The 21,813-nt window shown below is 39.9% G+C and overlaps 1 protein-coding gene across 15 annotated transcripts in view; it reads right to left on the bottom strand.

Annotated features, from left to right (window-relative positions):
- LOC105489384 (dymeclin) overlaps positions 1–21,813 on the bottom strand; it is a 406,658-nt gene that overhangs the window by 368,255 nt on the left and 16,590 nt on the right. For 14 of the 15 annotated variants that reach the window (XM_071085384.1, XM_071085386.1, XM_071085387.1 and 11 more), the window contains exon 2: positions 10,473–10,665. In XM_071085384.1, the coding sequence (XP_070941485.1) occupies positions 10,473–10,612 (140 nt within the window). In that variant the 5' untranslated portion in view covers positions 10,613–10,665. Of the gene's footprint in view, positions 1–10,472; positions 10,666–11,950; positions 12,078–21,813 lie in introns of those variants that run through there. The other variant, XM_071085378.1, reaches the window with a different exon arrangement.

Here is a 21,813-nt window from a genome sequence, read left to right as displayed (position 1 = left end):
TACAACTTATAAAATCTTTCACACAGCCAAGTTCCTATGTAATTTGTTTCATATTGGCTGTTCTACTACACAGGCCCTTTGCTGCTCCTCTAATGAGCAGACCTTACTCCTGCTTCAGCCTCTTTACACTCGCTGCCCCTCTACCTGGAATACTCTCCCCAAAACATGCAAGGCTCACTCCCTGGCGTCACTAATGTCTCTGCTCAAATGCTGCTTTCCCAGAGACTCTCTGGCTAAAGAAATCTCCTAAAGCTATTGCTCTCCATGACCTCACTCTGCTTCGCTTTTCTTTCTTACACTTGACACTTCCAGAAATGACCTAACATATTTATTTTTTCACTTGTTTATCACTCATCTCCTCTAGTAACATGTAAACTGCTTGAGAGCAGGGACCATGTCATTCATGTTTTCAGTCCTTAAAAAGAGTCCCTGGCACCTGGAAGACATTCCGTAACTATTTTTTTAGGTATATTAATCAAAAAAATACTCACTTTTTTTTTTTTGGATGTGGAGTTTCGTTCTGTCTCCCAGGCTGGAGTACAGTCGCATGACCTCGGCTCACTGAAACCTCTGTCTCCAGGGCTCAAGCGATTCTCCTGCTTCAACCTGAGGTCAGCAGTTTGAGACCAGCCAGGCCAACATGGCGAAACCCCGTCTCTACCAAAAATACAAAAATTAGCCAAGCATGGCACACACTTGTAGTCCCAGCTACTTAGGAGCCTGAGGCAGGAGAATCGCTTGAACCCAGGAGGTGGAAGTTGCAGTGAGCTGAGATCATGCCACTGCACTCTAGTCTGGGTGACAGAGTAAGACTGGGTCTCTCAAAAAAAAAAATTAAAATGGAGAGAATTAAAATGATATACACCAAAATGTTAACAAGTTACTCCTGGTTGTTATTATTTTTATCTTTTTTTTTTTTTTTTTTTGCCTTCCTGGTGATTTTCTGTATTTAAAAGTATTAAAAATGAACATGCATTACTTTGGTACTCAGAAAAATGAGTTTTAAGTGACTGTGCCAAGAGCTGCCCTTTTTGCCTTATATGAGCACCATCTAGTGCTCAGTACACATAATACAATTTCTATAACACAGTAAAGTTTTCTGAAAAGTAGCCTTTATAAAAAGTAGGTTGTGGCTGGGCATGGTGGCTCACGCCTGTAATCCCAGCACTTTTGGAGGCTGATGCGGGTGGATTGCTTGAGGCCGGGAGTTCGAGACCAGCCTGACCAACATGGTGAAACTCTGTCTCTACTGAAAATATAAAACTAGCTGGGCATGGTGACATGTGCCTGTAATCCCAGCTACTTGGGAGACTGAGGCAGGAGAATCACTTGAACCTGGTAGGCGGAGGCTGCAGTGAGCCAAGGTCATGCCACTGCACTCCAGCCTGGGCAACAAGAGCGAAACGCGACTCAAAAAAAAAAAAGGTAGACTGTTTATACACAAAGATGACTATTACTATAATCACCGTCTGGCCTAATTTTTAAAACAGCAGAACAATTAGTTCAAAAGAGGCACAGGACTTTCAATCATCAAGATAAAGCTGTCATCAGAAAATTGGTTAAATTTCTGCTGCTTATTTTCATTCCTCAAATATTTTAGACTAACTCTCAAGACAGAGTCCTTGGTCTTTTGTAAACTAATTGGTACTCCTTAAAAGAAGAGCAAAGTCAGACACTTTACATGTGTGATGTTGTTTCATCATCCCTATGAATCTACATGGTAGGGATTATTATTTCCATTTTACAAAAGCAGTAACAGGCTCAGTGAGATTAAGCAGCTTTCCCAAATTCACAAACTAGTCAGTTGTGGAGCTCAGGCAAGGTCAGTCTGGCTTCAAAATTCATATTCCCCCTGCCATGCTTCATGGTCTCCATTCTTCACACTTCACCAAAAGTCACTGCACCTTTTAGCAAAACAATTCCTCTGGAGAAGAGTATTCAGGCTGCTGCTATACTGCTCAGCGCTGCTCTCAAATCTAGAACTCTACGCTCATTAAGTATTAACACTCAAATCAAGTGTTAATTTAAAACAAAAATAACTTTTTAAAGATATTATTCTCTATACTGCTATTAGCTGGTTACATACACTTACCGAGATATAGGACTTTCCATTTCCTACACAGTAACAGAAATTCAGACCTTCAGCACATCCCAGGTACGTTGCTGCAGATGTCTCAGATTTTGTTTTCCTGCCCTAGTTTTTCTTCTTGCACTTTCCACCTACTCATCCTACTTAAAAAAAATAATGTCTCTGAAACAATGTGTTCTCCAAATCCACTCAGCAAGAGCCTACAAGGGTCTCTACTTCTAATCCTCAACTTTCTAACTAGTATGCCCAAAACAGGTAACAGTTGGACAGATTTTTATTTCCCAGTTCACCCTTCCATAGTTAGAGCCCCTACACTGTTCAGAGCCGCAGACCACTCTAGACCCGAGCAGCCTTATCGATTTACCCTGAAACATCATGAAATATGTTGGGAAGCACTTTCTACACTCCCAACCTATTACACTTGATTCCCATTCCTCTCAACACAAACTGGAAGCATTACTAGAAGTCATTTGGTCACGTTTCCTTTATAGTACAAGAAGTCACTTCTATCCATATGTATAAGGTGGTAGTGGTGGTGTTAGTGATGGTGGTGTTTGAGACAGGGTCTTGTTCTATTGCCCACGTTGGAGAGAGCATTGACCTGATCATAGTCACTACAACCTTGAACTCCTGGGCTCAAGGGATCCTCCTGACTCAACCTCCCAAGTAGTTGGGACTATAAGCATAAGCCACTGAGCTCTGCTAATTTTTTTATTTTTTGTAGAGATGGGGTCTCGCCATGTTGCCCAGGCTGGTCTCAAACTCCTGGCCTCAAAAGATCCTCCTGCCTCAGCCTCTCAAAATGCTGGAATTACAGGGATGAACCACCACACCCAGCCTGTATAAGGTTATTCACTGCTACATTATATGTAATAACAAAACACTGGAAGCAATCCAAATGGTAAATCCAATTAATTTTGGTATATATGTCTCCCATTAAAAAGAGTGAGGAAGTTAATATATATAGAAGGCTCTCCAAGATACAACTGATGAAAAAAAGCACAAAGTGAAAAAGTGTATGTAACATATGTGCTATTATTTGTCAAAAAAAGAGAAGGGATATATGTGCATATTTGTTTGCATATGCATAAAATGCAATTCTTCTATAACACCCTTTATCATATTTCACCATACTTGTTTGTTGATTTACAGATAAGATTATAAGCCCTGGCTGGACGTGTAATCTCAGCACTTTGGGAGGCCAAGGCAAGCCAATCACCTGAGGTTGAGAGTTCAAGACCAGCCTGACCAACACGGAGAAACCCCATCTCTACTAAAAATACAAAATTAGCTGGGCATGGTGACACATGCCTGTAATGCCAGCTACTTGGGAGGCTGAGGCAGGAGAATCACAAACCCGGGAGGCGGAAGTTGCAGTGAGCCGAGATCACACCATTGCACTCCAGCCTGGGCAACAAGAGTGAAACTCTGTCTCAAAAAAAAAAAAAAAGATTATAAGCCTTTAAGGACAAAAGACATCATATATCTAGCTAACCATTATAGCCTGAGAAACAAATAAATGAATAATAGTTTGATACACAGAGATAGTCTGGTCCAGCAGTTCTCAAAGATAACCATGACACATGGTTATGTTCACACACACCACAGCCTCAGATGCCTGTGAACCAAAAAATAATAAGCACAGATCTGTTTTTCATTTTTGCTGCCATTATGTAGTTTAGAAACATGTATAAAATCAGTCATAAGCCAGGTGCGGTGGCTCACCCTTGTAATCCCAGCACTTTGGGAGGCCGAGGCAGGTGGATCACGAGGTTGAGATCGAGACCATCCTGGTTAACATGGTGAAACCCTGTCTCTACTGAAAATACAAAAATTAGCTGGGCATGGTGGCACGCACCTGTAGTCCCAGCTACTCAGGAGGCTGAGGCAGGAGAATTGCTTGAACCCAGGAGGCGGAGGTTGCAGTGAGCCGAGATCACGCCACTGCACTCCAGCCTGCCAACAGAGCTAGACTCCATCTCAAAAAAAAAAAAAAAAGATAAAAAACAAAAAAAGAAAATCAGTCATATAAGTAGTTTAAAATATTTAGGAAAAAACCAGTGTATATTATTAACCTTTAGTATTTAATTATTCTTCATTTTGTTTCAGACCTTTGCTGCACAACTAATTTTAAGAGTGAAAAATTTAAAACTATTACATAATTTAAGTAAGATTTTAGAACCACATGTGGAAACTCTAACAAAATCTGATTACTCTGATGCTAAAAATAGTTAATAGTAAGGAAGGATTAGATTCACCCTAAAGGCCTTATTAGTATTTCTAAAAATTGCAGCAAACATCAATTTTTGGCTACAAAAATGGACTTTACTTGAAGACGGTACATACGTATCTAAGGAATTCCAAGAGTGAACAATCTCATAATTATCTAGATTCAGAGTCTCTTCTACTGAGATTCATCTTAGTCCTGAATAATTCATAAACTAGGTAATCTTGGTCCCTAACTCTGTCAACGAGGGGGCAAGTGCTACCTCAAAGCCTCCTCAGTCCGAAGGTCACACATCAAATACCATCAGCGAGGAGCAGGGCAGTGCCAAAGAGAAAGTGACAGGCCAAAAGTATATGCAACACCACAAACGAAACCTCTATCGTGTAAACTCACTTGTGGCGGTGGGGGCAGGAAGAAACCTTTATAAATATACCCTCACAGATTTACAATGCAGTTTATTTACTTTACAGTTTTTTCACTAAGATCCCTTTATACCTTTCCCAACGTGTTGGGATTACAGGCGTGATCAACTGCGCCTGGCTGCCATTCCCTTTTCTTAAATCACCCAGGTGATTTAAGAGAAAGGTATAAAGGGATCCCAGCACTTTGGGAGGCCAAGGCAGGTGGATCACGAGGTCAGGAGCTCAAGACCGTCCTAGCTAACACGATGAAACCCCGTCTCTCTCTACTAAAAATACAAAATATTAGCCAGGCGTGGTGGCACATGCCTGTAGTCCCAGCTACTTGGGAGGCTGAGGCAGGAGAATTGCTTGAACCTGGGAGGCAGAGGGTGCAGTGAGCTAAGATCATGCCACTGCACTCCAGCCTGGGCAACAGAGCGAGACTCTGTCTCAAAAAAAAATTTTTTTTTGAGTAAAAGTAGGAATTAACAAAATAAACTATAAAGCCATAATAACTTAAACTGTGAGGCACTGGCACAGGTGGACAAAAATGGCTAACAAATTATTCCCATCACTGTTTCTTGAGAAGTTCATCTTTTTCCCCACTGATATGCCAGCTCCACATAAAACAAGTACATTCACATATATTTATTCTTATTCTTATTATTCTTAAGTATTTCAGTTATTCTTGTTCTTTATTCTTTTTCATACACAGTTCGGAATAAACTTATCAAGATCCCCCAATCTTCCAAAACAAGGCTTTCGAATTTTAATTCAAATTGTCTTCAATCTATAGGTCAATTTGAAAAGAAGTGACATTTTAACAGCAGTCTCCTTATTCCTTAAACATGGTACATACCTCTATTTAGGAAAGTCTACTTTAGTATATTTCAGTGTAAAAACCATATACTGTAATTTGGAATAGCTTTATAAATTACATTAGAATTTACATAAGTGAAAAGAAAAATTATTTTGGATGATAAATCATGCTCTCCATTTTGCCCTTTCTTCCTCTAAGTCGTATCACTATCACATGAGCAGCAGTATTCAATGATAATTCTGCAAGGATTAAGGAAATGATTTCAAAATTTGTTGATGCCATAGCTCATCTCCAGTATGACCTTTCCCACCAATCCACAGCCACCTTTAATTTTCCAAGGATCTCAGAAGCAAGAATAAGTAACCACTTCAATATAAAATACATCTAATCCAAGCCATCAGATTAATTATAAACTAAGTTAAACTTATTTTTTTTTTTGAGACAGAGTCTTGCTCTTGTTGTCCAGGCTGGGGTGCAATGGCACGGATCTCAGTTCCCCACAACCTCCACCTCCCAGGTTCAAGCGATTCTCTTGCCTCGGCCTCCCAAGTAGCTGGGATTACAGGCGCCCGCCACCATGCCCAGCTAATTTTTTGTATTTTTAGTAGAGACGGGGTTTCACCATGTTGACCAGGCTGGTCTTGAACTGCTGACTTCAGGTAATCCACCCGCCTCAGTCTCCCAAAGTGCTGGGATTACAGGCGTGAGCCACCACGCCCGGCTTAAACTAAATTAAACTTCTAAGGCTCAATCCAACTGTATACAATAAAGTTAAAAATTAAAATGTATTGCCAAAAGATGTAAACAGACAGTTCCCGGAAAAGGAAATACCAATACTCCTTAAACAATGAAAATAAACACAACCTTAATTATTAAAGAAAGGCAAATAAAACCATAAGGACCACTATCCAAAACTTGCTGAACTGGGTATCAAAAAGAAAAACGACTGCTATTAGTCACACGGAAAAACGTGTGTGTGTGTGTGTATGAATTTACCCTCAAAAGACAGACAAATAGGCCCTCTACCTCTGAGGTCAAGGGAAACGAGAAGTATAGACTTCTTTGTCAGGATTACGCCAACCCCTTCCTGAAAATCGGTAAAGAAAAAAACTGAAATGCTTACCCTTAATTAGTAATAAATATAGTAAGAACTATATTTTACATAACCTAATTGATGACGTAAAGTCCTCTTTACAGAAGAACTCCAGTTAATAAATGTAGAAATGACCAAATTAGAAATATTACCATTTTGTAACCTCATAAAACAGGTGATTCAGACAAAAATCAATAGATGCTAAAATATTTACACTCAAAACTCTGATCAATCTTAGTATGATAATTGGTATAAAACACACTTTTTCTACATATGGAAAACCTTACCAAAAATGATTAACCTAAATTTTATCAAGCTTTTAAATCTCATTTCCAATTTACAGGAAATACACAGAACAAAAGAACAAGTTACAAGGTGTGAAAAGCAATCAGATAAATAGAGAAGATGGAACATTCTACAGAAAAACTGACACAATTTGTTTTAAAAATGACATGAAGCAAAAAATAGTGGCAAGGTGGGAAGTGGATACCTATACTCTACTTTAAAAGACATTTAAGAACAAGAACCATCAGATGCAACATATGCACCTTATTTGGCTCCTAATTGTAATAAACTATAAAACAACTGGAAAATTTTAAATATGAACTGGGTAGCAGGAATTATTGTTAATTTTGTTAGGTGTGATAATGGTATTATGGTTATTAAAAAAAGACTTTAAGATACTTAAAAAACAATAATGAACAAAATATGGAAACAATCCAAATGTCTATTAATTTCTGAATGGACAAACAAAATGCAGTATATCCATACAATGGAGTATCACTCAGCAATAAAAAGGAACAGAGGCTGGGTGCAGTGGCTCATGCTTGTAATCCCAACACTTTCAGAGGCAGAGGAAGGAGGATCACTTGAGGCCAGGTGTTCAAGACCAGGCATGGTGGTGCATGCCTGTGGTCCCAGTTACTCGGGAAGGTGAAGTGGAAGGATCACTTGAGTCCAGGAGTTCAAGGCTATAGGGAGCTACGATCGCACCACTGCAATCCAGCCTGGGCAACAGAGTGAGACCTTGTCTCAAAAAAAAAAAAAAAAAAAAAGAGGCCGGGCGCAGTGGCTCAAGCCTGTAATCCCAGCACTTTGGGAGGCCGAGACGGGCGGATCACGAGGTCGGGAGATCGAGACCATCCTGGTTAACACGGTGAAACCCCGTCTCTACTAAAAAATACAAAAAACTAGCCGGGCGAGGTGGCGGGCGCCTGTAGTCCCAGCTACTCGGGAGGCTGAGGCAGGAGAATGGCTTGAACCCAGGAGGCGGAGCTTGCAGTGAGCTGAGATCCGGCCACTGCACTCCAGCCTGGGTGACAGAGCGAGACTCCGTCTCAAAAAAACAAAAACAAAAACAAAAACAACAACAACAACAACAAAAAAAGGAATGCAAGTACTGGTGCATGCAACAACATGTATGAATATTACACTCAGTGAAGCAAGCCAGTCACAGCTGGGTGCAGTGGCTCACGCTTGTAATCCCAGCACTTTGGGGTGCTGAGGATTGCTTGAACCCAGGAGTTTAAGACCAACCTAGGTAACAGAGCAAGACCCCATCTCTAAAAAAGTAGAAGAAAAAAAAAAGAAGCCAGTCACAAAAGACCCCTTATTGTTACAATTCCATTTACATGAAACGTCTAGAAGAGGCAAAGATAGTAGTAGTTGTTATTAAATTAGTGGCTTGACGCCGTGGCTCACACCTATAATCCCAGCACTTTGGGAGGCTGAGGAAGGTGAATCACTTGAGGTCAGGAGTTCGAGACCAGCCTGGCCAACATGGTGAAACCTCATCTCCACAAAAAATACAGAAATTAGCCAGGTGTGGTGGCATGCAACTGTAAGCCCAGTTACTCGGGAGGCTGAGGCAGGAGAATTGTTTGAATCCAGGAGGCAGAGTTTGCAGTGAGCAGAGATCGTGCCACTGTACTCCAGCAGACTGAGACTCCCTCTCAAAAAAATAAATAAATAAATAAATAAATAAGTGGTTGCTAGTGCAATCTAGAGTTTGGGGGAATGTCTGCTAATGGGCATGGGATAGGGCTCCTTTCTGGGATTATAATGTTCTAAAATTGGTGATTGTTACACAATTGTGTGAATAAAAACACTGAATAATACACTTTAAATGGGTGAATTACATGATATATGAAACATACCTCAAAAAGTGTATTATTTTCCTATTGCTACTATAAAAGTTATCAAAATTTAGTAGTGCAAACAACATAAATTTATTATCTTACAGTTCTGTAGGTCAGAAGTCTGACACTCAATGAGCTAAGATCCAGATGTCAATAAAGCTGCATTCCTTTCCCGAGGCTCCAGAGGGAAATCTGCATTCTTGCCTCTGCCAGCTTCTGGAAGCTGCTCACATTTCTTTTTTTTTTTTTCTTTTGAGACGGAGTCTCGCTCTGTCGCCCAGGCTGGAGTACAGTGGCGTGATCTCAGCTCACTGCAAGCTCTGCCTCCCGGGTTCACACCATTCTCCTGCCTCAGCCTCCAGAGTAGCTGGGACTACAGGCACCCGCCACTATGCCCAGCTAACTTTTTGCATTTTTAGTAGAGACAGGGTTTCACCGTGTTAGCCAGGATGGTCTTGATCTCCTGACCTCGTGATCCACCCGCCTCAGCCTCCTAAAGGGCTGGGATTACAGGCGCGAGCCACCGCGCCCGGCAAAGCTGCTCACATTTCTTGCTCATGACCCCCCTACCATCTTCAAAGCCAGCAAGGGCAGGCTGAGTCCTCCTCACATCACATCTGACTTTCTCTTCCACCTCCCTCTTCCACTTTCAAGAAGCCTTGTGATTACATTGGCCCTGCCCAGATAATCCAGGATAATCTCCCTATTTCAAGGTCAGCTGATTAGTAACCTTAATGCCATTTGCTACTTGAATTCCCCTTTGCCATGTAATGTAACATATTCAGATTCTGCAGACAAAGATATGGACATCTTTCGGGGGCTACTATTCTGCCTATCATAATAAAGCTCTTAAAAAGTAAATAAAATTTTTTAAAATCTAGTTATTGAGTGTATGGGAATTCAATATTCTAGTCATTCTACATTATTGTCTATCAGTTTTTGTAATATAATTAAAAATGAGATATTGTTTTTCACCTCCAAAACTGGCAAAGGTCAAAGGTCTAAAAATGCATCAAACAGACAAAGATATGGGGAAACACACCTCTCATGCATTGCTGGTAGGTGTGTAAATTCCTATAACTTCCATGAAGCACAACTTGGCATAGCTACCAAATTGCAAATGCACATACACTTTGACCCAGGAATTGTACTTCAAGGAATTTATACTAAAGATATATTTGTGTGTATAAGAAATGATGTATGTGGCAATAACTGTTATAACAAAGACTGGAAATAATCTAAATGTTCATCAACAAAAAACCAATTAAATATATTCTACAGATACTCCACAGTCATTAAAAAGAATAAGGCAGTTGCATATGTGCTACATATACAAGATATATTTTACTTAACTGTGGGAAAAAAGGCAAGGGACAGAACAGGACATGTAGTATGCTACCATTTGTATTTAAACAATTTTGTGAAACTATATGGGATATATGCTTAAGTAACCTATACTATCTCTAGAATGATTCAAAATCAACTGCCACCAGTGCTCACCTCTAGAGAAGGGAGGTGGCTAGTGAGTGGGGTAAAAAGAAGAGAAAAGCTTATTTTCTACTTTCAAATCTTTTGGATTTTCTACTGATTTATGTATGACAAACCAGATAGACAGAACATTTCTAAATTTTTTTTTTAATCCGCATACCACACAAGTTGATATGGCCCGTTATCCAAATTTTCAATCTCCAGGCAATCTCTTACCTGCTAGTTGGTGCAGGGAAAGAAAACGAGAGAAGCTGATTCCAGAACGGGTCATTCTCAGAGACAGATTCCGTGCCTGATAACTTTTTCAAGTATTCATTTTTAGGAAGATCGCCGATTCTGCTGCTATTTGATCCCATCTTCTTCCTTAAGCAGATAACTTGTCCTTAAACCTGCATTTCCACAAGACAACCTATAAAAAATAAAAATAAAAAAACTTTAAACTTGTTCAAAAGTCATCATTGTCTACCTATAAAAAAACTGTAAACTTACTAAAGAAAATCACATCTTTCTGTATTTATAAATATATTAGACATCAGATACAAAGTTACAAGAAACATGGGGCTAGGCCAGGCATGGTGGCTCACGCCTGTAATTCCAACACTTTGGGAGGCCAAGGCGGGCAGATCACAAGGTCAAGAGATTGAGACCATCCGGCCAACATGGTGAAACTCCATCTCTACTAAAAATACAAAAATCAGCTGGGCATGGTGGCACACACCTGTAGTCCCAGCTACTCGGGAGGCTGAGACAGGAGAATCACACGAACCCACGAGGCAGAGGTTGCAGTAAGCCAAGATCGTGCCACTGCACTCCAGCCTGGCGACAGAGCTAGACTCCATCTCAGGAAAAAAAAAAAAAAAAAGAAAAATAAATATGGAGCTAACACCTGTCTTAGCCAATACAAACACAAAAATCCAAATCTATATGGTACTTGTACTATGTATCTTAGGATGGGCATATCTCTACCCAAGAAAATGTCTCAAAGCAAAATCATAATAATCTAACTTATAATTAGTCTGAAAATGAAGCTGTTTTACAACCAAAACAATGGTGACAAAGAAATACAGAAATCTGGATGGCTTGAATGTACAAGGAAGGGAATATAGCTCAAGTAATTACCACGTGCTGCCCCTACTTATGGGGGTCATGGGGACAAACCTGAATTACCCACTTCAAGTGAAAGAGATCCCAGTTACAAAGGAATCACATTTAATGTTTCTCTCATTCTGCCATAGGGCATATACGTAGTTTTTGTTGATATGACTCTTCTCCTAAACCATGCACATTTTTATGACAGGAATTATTTTATTCATCTTTCTATGCCCACTGTCTAGACTAGCATGTAAAAAATTCCCTAAACAGTATGTTGAAAGAACAAGCGAGTGAATAAATAATTAGTATCCATGAGGCTCTTCAAAAGTCAGTATTGGTTGTTCTCAGTCACTAAGGGAAGAAAACTAATAGTTTAGTTACAAATATGAATCACTGTCTTCCTTAAATCACATTTAACACACTTCTAGATCATGTTTTATCTTGATTTGTTCAGAAAAGGTCTCCCATTGAATAACAAAATGGTGATAAGGTAAATAATAAATTATACTATTTTAAAATTATAATCACAACGAAAGGAAACTACATGGGCTCAGGGACCAAAGGTGGCTCAGCTCAGGTGAGAATGTACATTAGTGACTCACTTTCTTCCTCATGTCCCTCCTCATTCCACAAAGGCACTTAAGCCATGGTCAGAATTTGGAAGCTGGATTGAGCTGCTTATTCGGAGAGCAAGAGGCTTCCCCGATGATGCACATGGACAGCCGGGTCTTCCGAATCTGAGAGAGAAATACTGATCTGGTTCCTCATCACCTGCCCCTGAACCTGAGGCCAGCCACCACTTTCATCCTTCCTGCAAGGGGACAGGGGCCCCAATAACTCAATTCAACTTCAAATGAATAATAATTCAGCTTCAATTAAGCCTCTATATTAAGCCAGCTAATCATAAGGTTTAATTTCTTAAAGTAGGGCTGCCCAATTAGAAAATGCTATAAAAGAAATACCCTGAAGGCCAGGCGCGGTGGCTCACGCCTGTAATCCTAGCACTGTGGGAGGCCGAGGCAGGCAGATCACCTGAGGTCCGGAGTTCAAGACCAGCCTGACCAACATGTAGAAACCCCGTCTACTCAAAATACAAAATTAGTCTGGCGTGGTGGCGCATGCCTGTAATCCCAGCTACAAGGGAGGCTGAGGCAGGAGAATCACTTGAACCCAGGAGACAGAGGTTGCAGCAAGCCAAGATCACACACATTGCACACTCCAGCCTGGGCAACAAGAGCAAGACGCCATCTCAAGAAAAAAAAAAAAGAAAAAAAAAACTCTGAAATATATAAATTCCTAACTTACAATAGTATTTTAAGCTATCAAAATTATAAGGGGACATAATACACTAGTGAAAATGAATGAAACAGAGCTAAATGGATACATCTCAAAAATATAAAATGTTTTTTTAAAAAAGCAGGCTACCTAATAGATATGGTATGCTGTCATTTATAAGACTTTAAAACTCGCAAAAAATATTATGGATTTATTCATAGCTAGCACTAGTATTAAAACAGTTTTTTGTTTTGCTCTGTTTTGAAGAGACAGGGCCTCACTCTGTTGCTGAGTACAATGCTGGAGTACAATGACGTGATTATAGCTCATTGTAACCTCAAACTCCTGGGCTCAAGAGATCCTCACACCTCACCCTCCTAAGTAGCTGAAACTACAGGTACATGCCACCAAATCCCAGCTAATATTTTTTATTTGGTAAAGATAGGGTCTTACTGTGTTGCCCAGGCTGGTCTCGAACTCCTTCTGCCTTGGCTTCAACCAATCCTCCTGCCTTGGCTTCCCAAAGTGCTGAGATTACAGGCATGAGCCACTGAGCCTGGCCAAAAGGAAATAATTTAACCAGAAATCTATAGCTTTTCAAGCTATCAATTAAGTTTGAAAGTAGAATAAAAACATTTTCTGATTTGCCAAGATTCAAAAGGCCTCCCAGGAACCTACAAGGAAGCTACAAGATGTACTCCTTCCACATGAGGGAGTAAGCCAAGAAAAAAGAAGAAATTCAAGAAACAAGGGATCCAACACAGGGCAGTGGTATAGAGAATCACAGCCACGCAGCAGGCTGGGACAAGAGTCAAAACAGCTCGCGGATCTCCAGGAGAAGAAAGCATAGAACTGACAGTTCACTTGATGTGTCTAACCTTACTCTGTGGAATGTTACAACACTGTAGGAGAATTTGGAAGCAATGAATAATAGTTTTATGGAGAATAAAGTAAATAATTTTGTATAGACTACATACTTTGGGAAAAACAGAAATTACTTAAGAAAGGTCATGTAATCATAGTATATGACTAAATTCAACAGTAATCAGTATTTATATAATCACTATGATATAAATACTAAATATTTAACCAAAAATTGTGAGTTAACTCTCAAAAGATTCCGGAAAAAGAAGCAGGATTGGTGGTCTATGACTGCTAAACCTTCATCTTCCATAATAGGTAGTACTCAATAGAAAATATGTAAAGTTAGTAAATCAAAAAACAGTAAAAATGTATTAGTTATAAATAAGGAAGCAGGGCCAGGTGTGGTGTAATCCCAACATTTTGGAAGGCCAATGTAGGTGGACCATTTAAGGCCAGAAGTTCAAGACTAACCTGGCCAACGCAGTGAAAACCCATCTCTACTAAAAATACAAAAATTAGCCAGGCATGTTGGAGTATGCCCATAATCCCAGCTCCTCAGGAGGCTGAGGCACGAGAATCACTTGAACCCAGGAGGTGGAGATTGCAGTAAGCCGGGATTGTGCCACTGCAATCCAGCCTGGGTGACAGAGTGAAACTCTGTCTCAAGTTAAATAAATAAATAAGGAGGTAAATAGCACAAAGCAACAGCTTATAGATTTTAAAGTGGTGGCCAGGTGCGGTGGCTCACGTCTGTAATTCCAGCCGAGGCGGGTGGATCACCTGAGGTCAGGAGTTTGAGACCAGCCTGACCAACATGACGAAACCCCGTTTCTATTAAAAATACAAAAATTAGCTGGGTGTAGCGGCCGGTGCCTGTAATCCCAGCTACTTGGAAGGCTGAGACAGGAGAATCACTTGAACCCGGGAGGTGGAGGTTGCAGTGAGCCGAGATCGCACCACTGCACTCCAGCCTGGGCAACAAGAGCACAGCTCTGCCTCAAAAAAAAAAAGAAAAAGAAAAAGAAAGTGGCCACCCCTGTGGAAAAGGACTCCGGAGTGGGGAGGGTGGTAGAGCAGTTTTTTACATTAAGTCTGTCATATTAGTTGACTTTTCAAAATTGTGTCCATATACTACTTTGATTAAAAATAAAATATTTTCTGGCCAGATGCAGTAGATCATGCCTGTAATCACAGCAACTCAGGAGGCTGAGGCAGGAGGATCGCTTGAGGGCAGGGGTTAGACACCAGCCTGGGCAACATAGCAATACCGTCTTAAAAAAAAAAAAAAAAAAAAATTTATTTTAATTAGCCAGGTGTGGTGGCACCACATGGCGATTTCAACTAAAAAAAAAAAAAAAAAAAAAAAAAAAAAGCACAACCCAGAAAAGAAAAAATTGATAAACTGGGCTTCATCAAATTAAAAACTTTTGGGCCAGGTATGGTGGCTCATACCTATAATCCCAGCACTTTAGGAGGCCAAGGCAGGGGGATCACTGGAGGTCAGGAGTTCAAGACCAGCCTGGCCAACATGGTAAAACCCCATCTCTACAAAAAACACAAAAATTAGCAGAGCACGGTGGCATGTGCCTGTAATCCCAGCTACTGGGGAGGCTAAGGCACAAGAATCACTTGAACCCAGGCGGCAGAGGTTTCAGTGAGCCAAGATCATGCCACTGCACTTCAGTCTGGGCAACAGAGCATAACTCCATCTCAAAAAAAAAAAAAAAGAAGAAGAAGTGAAGGACAGCAATGTATGTGTGAACTGAAAATACAACAGACAGGCAGATGGAATTAGGAATACTTCGTTATCATAAGGTACTGTACAATCTATGAAGTGGTAGTGTTGTTATTGTGCTATTTAAAAGCAGTCTTGGACTGCTTGTAAATGTAGATTGCAAACTCTAGGGTAACCACTAAAAAAGTGAAAAAAAAAGTATAATTGATATGCTAAGAAAAGAGAAACCTAATCTCATAAAGTGCTCAATTAAAACCACAGGGCCGGCACAGTGGCTCATGCCTGTAATCCCAGCACTTTGGGAAGCTGAGGTGCGTGGATCACCTGAGGTCAGGAGTTAAAGAGCAGCCTGGCCAACACGGTTAAACCCTATCTCTACTAAAAATACAAAAAATTAGGCAGGCAAAGTGGCGGGCATCTGTAATTCCAGCTACTCAGGAGGCTGATGCAGGAAAATCGCTTGCACCCCGGAGGTGGCGGTTGCAGTGAACCGAGATCGCGCCATTGCACTCCAGCCTGGGAAACAAGAACGAAACTCCATCTCAAAAAAAACAAAAACAAAAACAAACAAACGAAAAAGAATCTACATGTCCCAGAGAGGTGCCAACAAATCAGACTAATAGGTACTTTCTTTCACAACCACTAGGATTGTTTTTACATATTAAGTTACTTCATCATCCATATTATACATGATGAGATATTAGGATCTCACATTCTAGTTACTCAGTGTCCTATTATAGAATGCTCTTTCACTTAGACTAGTTTTCCAAACTAAATTTATTTACTTATTTTAGAGATAGCGTCTCACTCTGTCACCCAGACTAGAGTGCAGTGGCATGAACATAGTTCACTGTAGCTTCAAACTCCTGGATTCAAGCAATCCTTCCGCCTTAGCCTTCTGAGTAGCTGGGATTACAGGTACACGCCACCACACCCTGCTAACTTTTTAAAATTTTTTGTAGAGATGAGGGTCTTGCTATGTTACCGAGGCTAATCTGAATCTCCTGGCCTCAAGAGATCCTCTTGCCCAGGTTTCCAAAAGCACTGGGATTAGAGGTATGAGTCACCTCTCCCAGCTACCCAATAAATTATTTCTTTCAAATTTTATTCAAAATTGAACTTTTTCAATAAAAACAAAATAAGTAATGTTCTTGGGTCCTCTGGGATCTGCATTAATTTCATTAACTCTGAGGAGTATACAACAGATTTTGTCCTCCACAACCTACTTAAGGATATTGCTGGTTCCTTTTTAGCCAAACCTTTCAAATTATTTTTATTTGTCCAATAATCCCTGTGACCCTGAATATGCCTCAATAAAATATATGTTTAAACAAACAAGTAAAAAGGACCTTTACTACTTGTTTACAGTGTGCTATTTATCAGGGGACTCATGCTAATTAGCAGTTAGGATTATAGGCCTAATATTAGTGTACTGAATAAGCACCTCTAACTGTATGGATGAAAGTGGGTTAGTTCAAAGAGTGTTGGATTACTGACAGCAATTTAAGTATGGGTCCTCCTGGCTCTACCATGTACTCAATTTTCCTTCTCTGCGCTTCATATTTTAATAAATTTAATTTTTATTCTGTTAATTTTATAGCAGGATAAAAATGACATCAGATCAAAAGAAACGAGAATCATAACAATTTGTTCTCATTTAAATAGACCAGTATCTTACTATTTTTGTGTGATACCTTAAAAGCAAGCAATTTTACCCTGAGAGTTTAAGTACATGAATGCTGAATTTTCAAAAGAACAAAATTTTATTTTGGAATCAACCTCCTCCTCCCACCAGGTGAAGCAACAATGAGAAACAATACTATCAGAGAGTCTACTAACAAAATCTGTCAGATGTTTTTGTTTATGTTCTTTTTGTATCAGTAATATACATGGTACAAAATACAAAAGCTTCAAAGGATATACAGTGAAAAGTCTCCTTCCCATCCCATCTTCTAACTACCTTCTCAACTCAGAGAAAACATTCCCACTTTCTTGGACATCATTCCACAGACATTCTGTGTATCTATAAACATATGTTCAACCTCTTTTTAAACAAACCATAGCATATGACATATTCCTCTATACTCTGCTATTCCCACTCATCAATATATAGGAAGTCATTATATATCCGTATATGAACCACTTCATTCCTTTTTACAACTGTGTAACATTCCATTTTATAATTTCTCAAATACCATATTGATGGACACTTAAGTAGTTGACATCGTTTGCTATTACAAATCATTCTCCAAGTAATAAAAAATAAATAAATGTCATTCCCCAGTAAGATATATACATTACTTATATCTTATACTATCACTTACATAAGCATATAAAATATTTCACACATGTATGAGTAGACAGATATGATAAATCGAGAGAAATAGAATTGCTGGGTAAAAGGGTATATGCATTTGTAATTTTGATAGATACTTGGATACTCACCAGCAATGCCTATTTCTCTACTTCACAGCCACCATTATTTAATCAAACTTTCTGATCCTTGCCAACTTAGATTTTTTTTAAAAAAGTTTTTCAATACAATTTTATTTTGCATCTCTCTTGCCCTGAATAAGGCCATTACCTGTTCATATCCTATGACTGTTTTCTACTGGTTTATAGGAAATAAACTTTATTTTCAAGGCGGCTAGGATGGACCACAAAATTAAGTCTTAAATCAAACACCTGTACACCTGTAATCCCAGCACTTTGGGAGACAGAAGCAGGAGGAATGCTTGAGCCCAGGAGTACAAGGCCAGCCTGGGCAACATGGCAAGACTCCATCTATACAAAAAACTTAAAAACTAGCTGGACATGGTGGCACAAGCCTGTGGTCCCAGCTACTCAGAAGGATTGCTTGCGCCCAGGAGTTCGACGCTGCAGTGAGCCACGCCTGCAACACTGCACTATGCAACAGAACAAGACTTTGTATCAAAAATAAAATTAATAAATCAAAATAACTGCTCAGTCTAAGAACACTATGAAATCGTTCTAAAACAATATGAATAAAGCCTACAAGCATATCAGGAGAGACACTGAACAGAACGTTAACAAAAAAAATCGAGACAGCCAACTGAGCAAAGAGTACAGTGCCTCCTTCCCCATTTTTTCTCATCGAACCCTAGAAATAATATAAACAATATTTTTTTAAATAGCCAGTGATTACACAGCCATGCTCAAAAAATAACAGGGGCGGCCACTGCACTCCAGCCTGGGCGAACAGAGCGAGACTCCGTCTCAAAAAATAAAATAAAATAAAATAACAGGGGGCCAGAAGCTGTGAAGAATCCCTATAAAATAGAAAACAGCTGGAGATGGGCTAAAAAGGGAAATGCCATCCCAGAGCAGGCTCAAGGGCCTTCAAGGGCACCATCCCAAAGAGTGTGAACAGGAACTCTGGCACAAAGGCAGAAAGGCCAGAAAAAGGCCCAGAAGCAACTAACAGAAGCTTGGCTAGTGCACCTGAGCAGACACCCCTGCCTAAGCCCTTACTCCCACAGGAAGCAACAACAGGGTGCTACCTGCTAGGAACAGAGTGAAGGCAACATCCTGGGCAGCTGGAATATACAGGAGAAACAAGTTCAGACATAATAAGACCAGTAGCCACTGAGGCACTCTTGCCAGAAAGATCCACCTGCTCCCCCACAGAAAGCAAAGTAGAAAACTGAGCCCCAACGGCATCTCTTCTGCAATGACTCCTGCCAAGGATTCCAAACACACACACACAATCACCTCCTCCCAATTTATTTGGAACTCTCAAGACCCTTATCAATGAAAACTAGAGTAAAGTAGAAAACACTATTGGGTCATCTCCAAAGACTCCTACTGCCTTTGCCCTCACTGGGCATCATTAGACTCCCTTGGCTTCCAGCTCTTCTTTCTCTAAATCTGTCAGTAACTGATTCCATCTCCTGGCTTTTCTATTGGCTTCCATGATACTACTTTCAAATTTCTCCTTCTAGACCCAACCTGTGGTCAGGAAGCCAGTTGTATTGATATCTCTAAATTACTTAAGACTTTTTTTAACTCAATGATAATATATATAATATAATCAGTAAGTTTGTTGGTAACAGTGATCCTTATGTAAGTCCATGCTAGACACGAGAAGTAGGCTATTGCTGACACTTTTAGTAGCAAACCTTTCAAAGGACCTATCTTCAATGCAATGTAGTCAAGAACTCAATCTTAATGTGTAAAATTGATTCTATCATTCCTCCCTGTTACCCCTTAAAACTCTCCACTAATCCCCTAAAGCTGTGATTATGTAAAAGCGGCCTTGAAATGTTATTATGCTGTAGTACATAAAACATATCTCCCCAGGTAGATTATTCCTGAGAGGTATGAATCAGGCCTTATACTTCTTCCTTATCCCTAATCAACCTCCGGCATGCTGCTAAAGAGAAATTACTCAAAAAATACTTGCTGAAATAGCCAAGGTCCCACAGCTAATAAATATATGAAAAGATCTTCAGCCTAAATCCTGAGTACGATATGCTAATTAAAACAATAATGTATCATCGTTACCCATCAAACTAGTAAACGTTAAAAAATACTTGGTAACAGGCCAGGAACTGTGGCTCACGCCTGTAATTCCAGCACTTTGGGAGGTTAAGGTGCAAGGATCTCCAGAAGCTAAGAGTTCAAGACCAGCCTGGACAACAAAGCAAAACTCTGTCTCTATAAAAAATTCAAAAATTAGCCAGGCAACACGGCTAATGAGCCTGTAGTCCCAGCTACTCAGAAGGCTGAGGCAGGAGGATCACCTGAAATCCAGGATTTTGAAGCTGCAGTGAGCTATTATACAGTCATGTCACTGCACTTCAGCCTGGGCAACACAGGGAGACTCTGTCAGCAAAAAAATAAATAAATAATACATGATATGTTCAATATTTTATATTTAATTTGTGAAATATTTGATAAATACATAAAGTAAATCTCCTCTTTTATGTGTACTGACTATCTCTTGATTTAATGTGCCTTAAATGGAAAGTAAACATTAGTGGATCTGAAAATCCATGATAACCAAATCCTGTTCTAACACCCTCAAAACGTGTAAATGATGCCCTAATGCCCTTTGTCCCATCTCAGGCTGATAATCCACAATTCTACACTATATTCCAGAATTGCTCTCCTCCTAAATATATATATTATATTGTATTATATTATTATATATTATATAATATACATATTATAAATAATATATTTATATTACATTATATTATAAATGATATATTATATGATATATAATATATATATGGATTGCCTGTGTGTACAAACACACACAACACACATATATGCCACACTTGTACTTAAGAGCCTTTAAGGAGAAAGCTGAAACAGGAGATCAGAGAAATAACGGGCAATAATCACCAGCCAAAGGACATAGTAAATGCCACAGGTGCCATGAGTCCACAAGTAATAGAACATTCTCTGAAACGCAACTAGGTTCCAAGTGCTATATTAAGTAGAGTTGGGTATTCCCCGCCCAATGAAATGAAAGCAATGGAAAGAAAGATATAAACCCACAAAGATCAGATCAAGGGAAGTGTGGAAGATGGGAAGGTGACAGAGGAGTGTACCTGAACCAGCAGACCTGAGGAAGCCTCAAAAGGAGTTCCTGCCAAGGGGGACACTAACAAGAAGGAAAGCATGGAGCTGTGGGAAGGCTGAAGAGTGAGAGACTGGGCACTGGGGAATATGGGGCAAGGTGCAGGGCTAAAGTCTGGGGGTCTCTCTCCCCAGGAAGAGATTATTACATGTGCTCCCCAGAGAAATACGACTAGAGAGACCAACGCCAAGGTTGGGGAGGGTAATAAGGTGGAAAATGAAGAAAACAGGAGAATGAAGATAAAGTCAACTTGCTACAGCTCCATCATGAGTTTCCCTGCCTCCAAGGCAGGAGACTGAAGGATTCCTCTCAAGAGAAACTGAATAGGAACCTAGGGAAAAGATACAGACATTTAGGAACTGCCAGGCCAATTTAAAAAACAGATCATCACCTCACAGCAATGCCCACCACTCAACAAAATCTACTTACACAAAGAGCTTCCAATCAGTTTTGGGGTAGTCTCACTTTTAAATAAGAATGGACAGTCAAAAATGATTAGACTTGTGAGTAAAGCCTCCAACATGAAACACATAAACCAAAACAGCCCGGGCATGGTGACTGACTCCTAGAATCCCAGCGCTTTGGGAAGCCAAGGCAAGAGAATCACTTGAGCCCAGGACTTGGAGATCACCCTGGGCAACACAGCAAGACCCCGTCTCTACAAAAAAATAAACAAATTAGCCAGACATGGTGGTGCACACCTACAGTTCCTGCTACTTGGGAGGCTGAGGTGAGAGGATTGCCTGAACCTGAGAGGTCAAGGCTGCAGTGAGCTGTGACTGTGCCACTGCACTCCGGCCTGGGCAACAGAGCAAGATCCTATCTCAAAAAAAAAAAAAGGAAACCAAAACAAACTAAAGAAAGGAATCATAGAAAACAGATGATTCTAAGAAAAAAATAAAAACTAAAATATCCTTAGATAATAATGAAAACGGTAACAATAATAATACCAAATATTTATTTAGCGCCTACTATGTCCCCAG

The sequence above is a fragment of the Macaca nemestrina genome, chromosome 19 (assembly GCF_043159975.1).
Source record: "Macaca nemestrina isolate mMacNem1 chromosome 19, mMacNem.hap1, whole genome shotgun sequence".
Classification (NCBI taxonomy): domain Eukaryota; kingdom Metazoa; phylum Chordata; class Mammalia; order Primates; family Cercopithecidae; genus Macaca; species Macaca nemestrina.
Note: the sequence above shows the minus strand (reverse complement) of the source record. Positions and strands in the feature narration are given on the sequence as shown.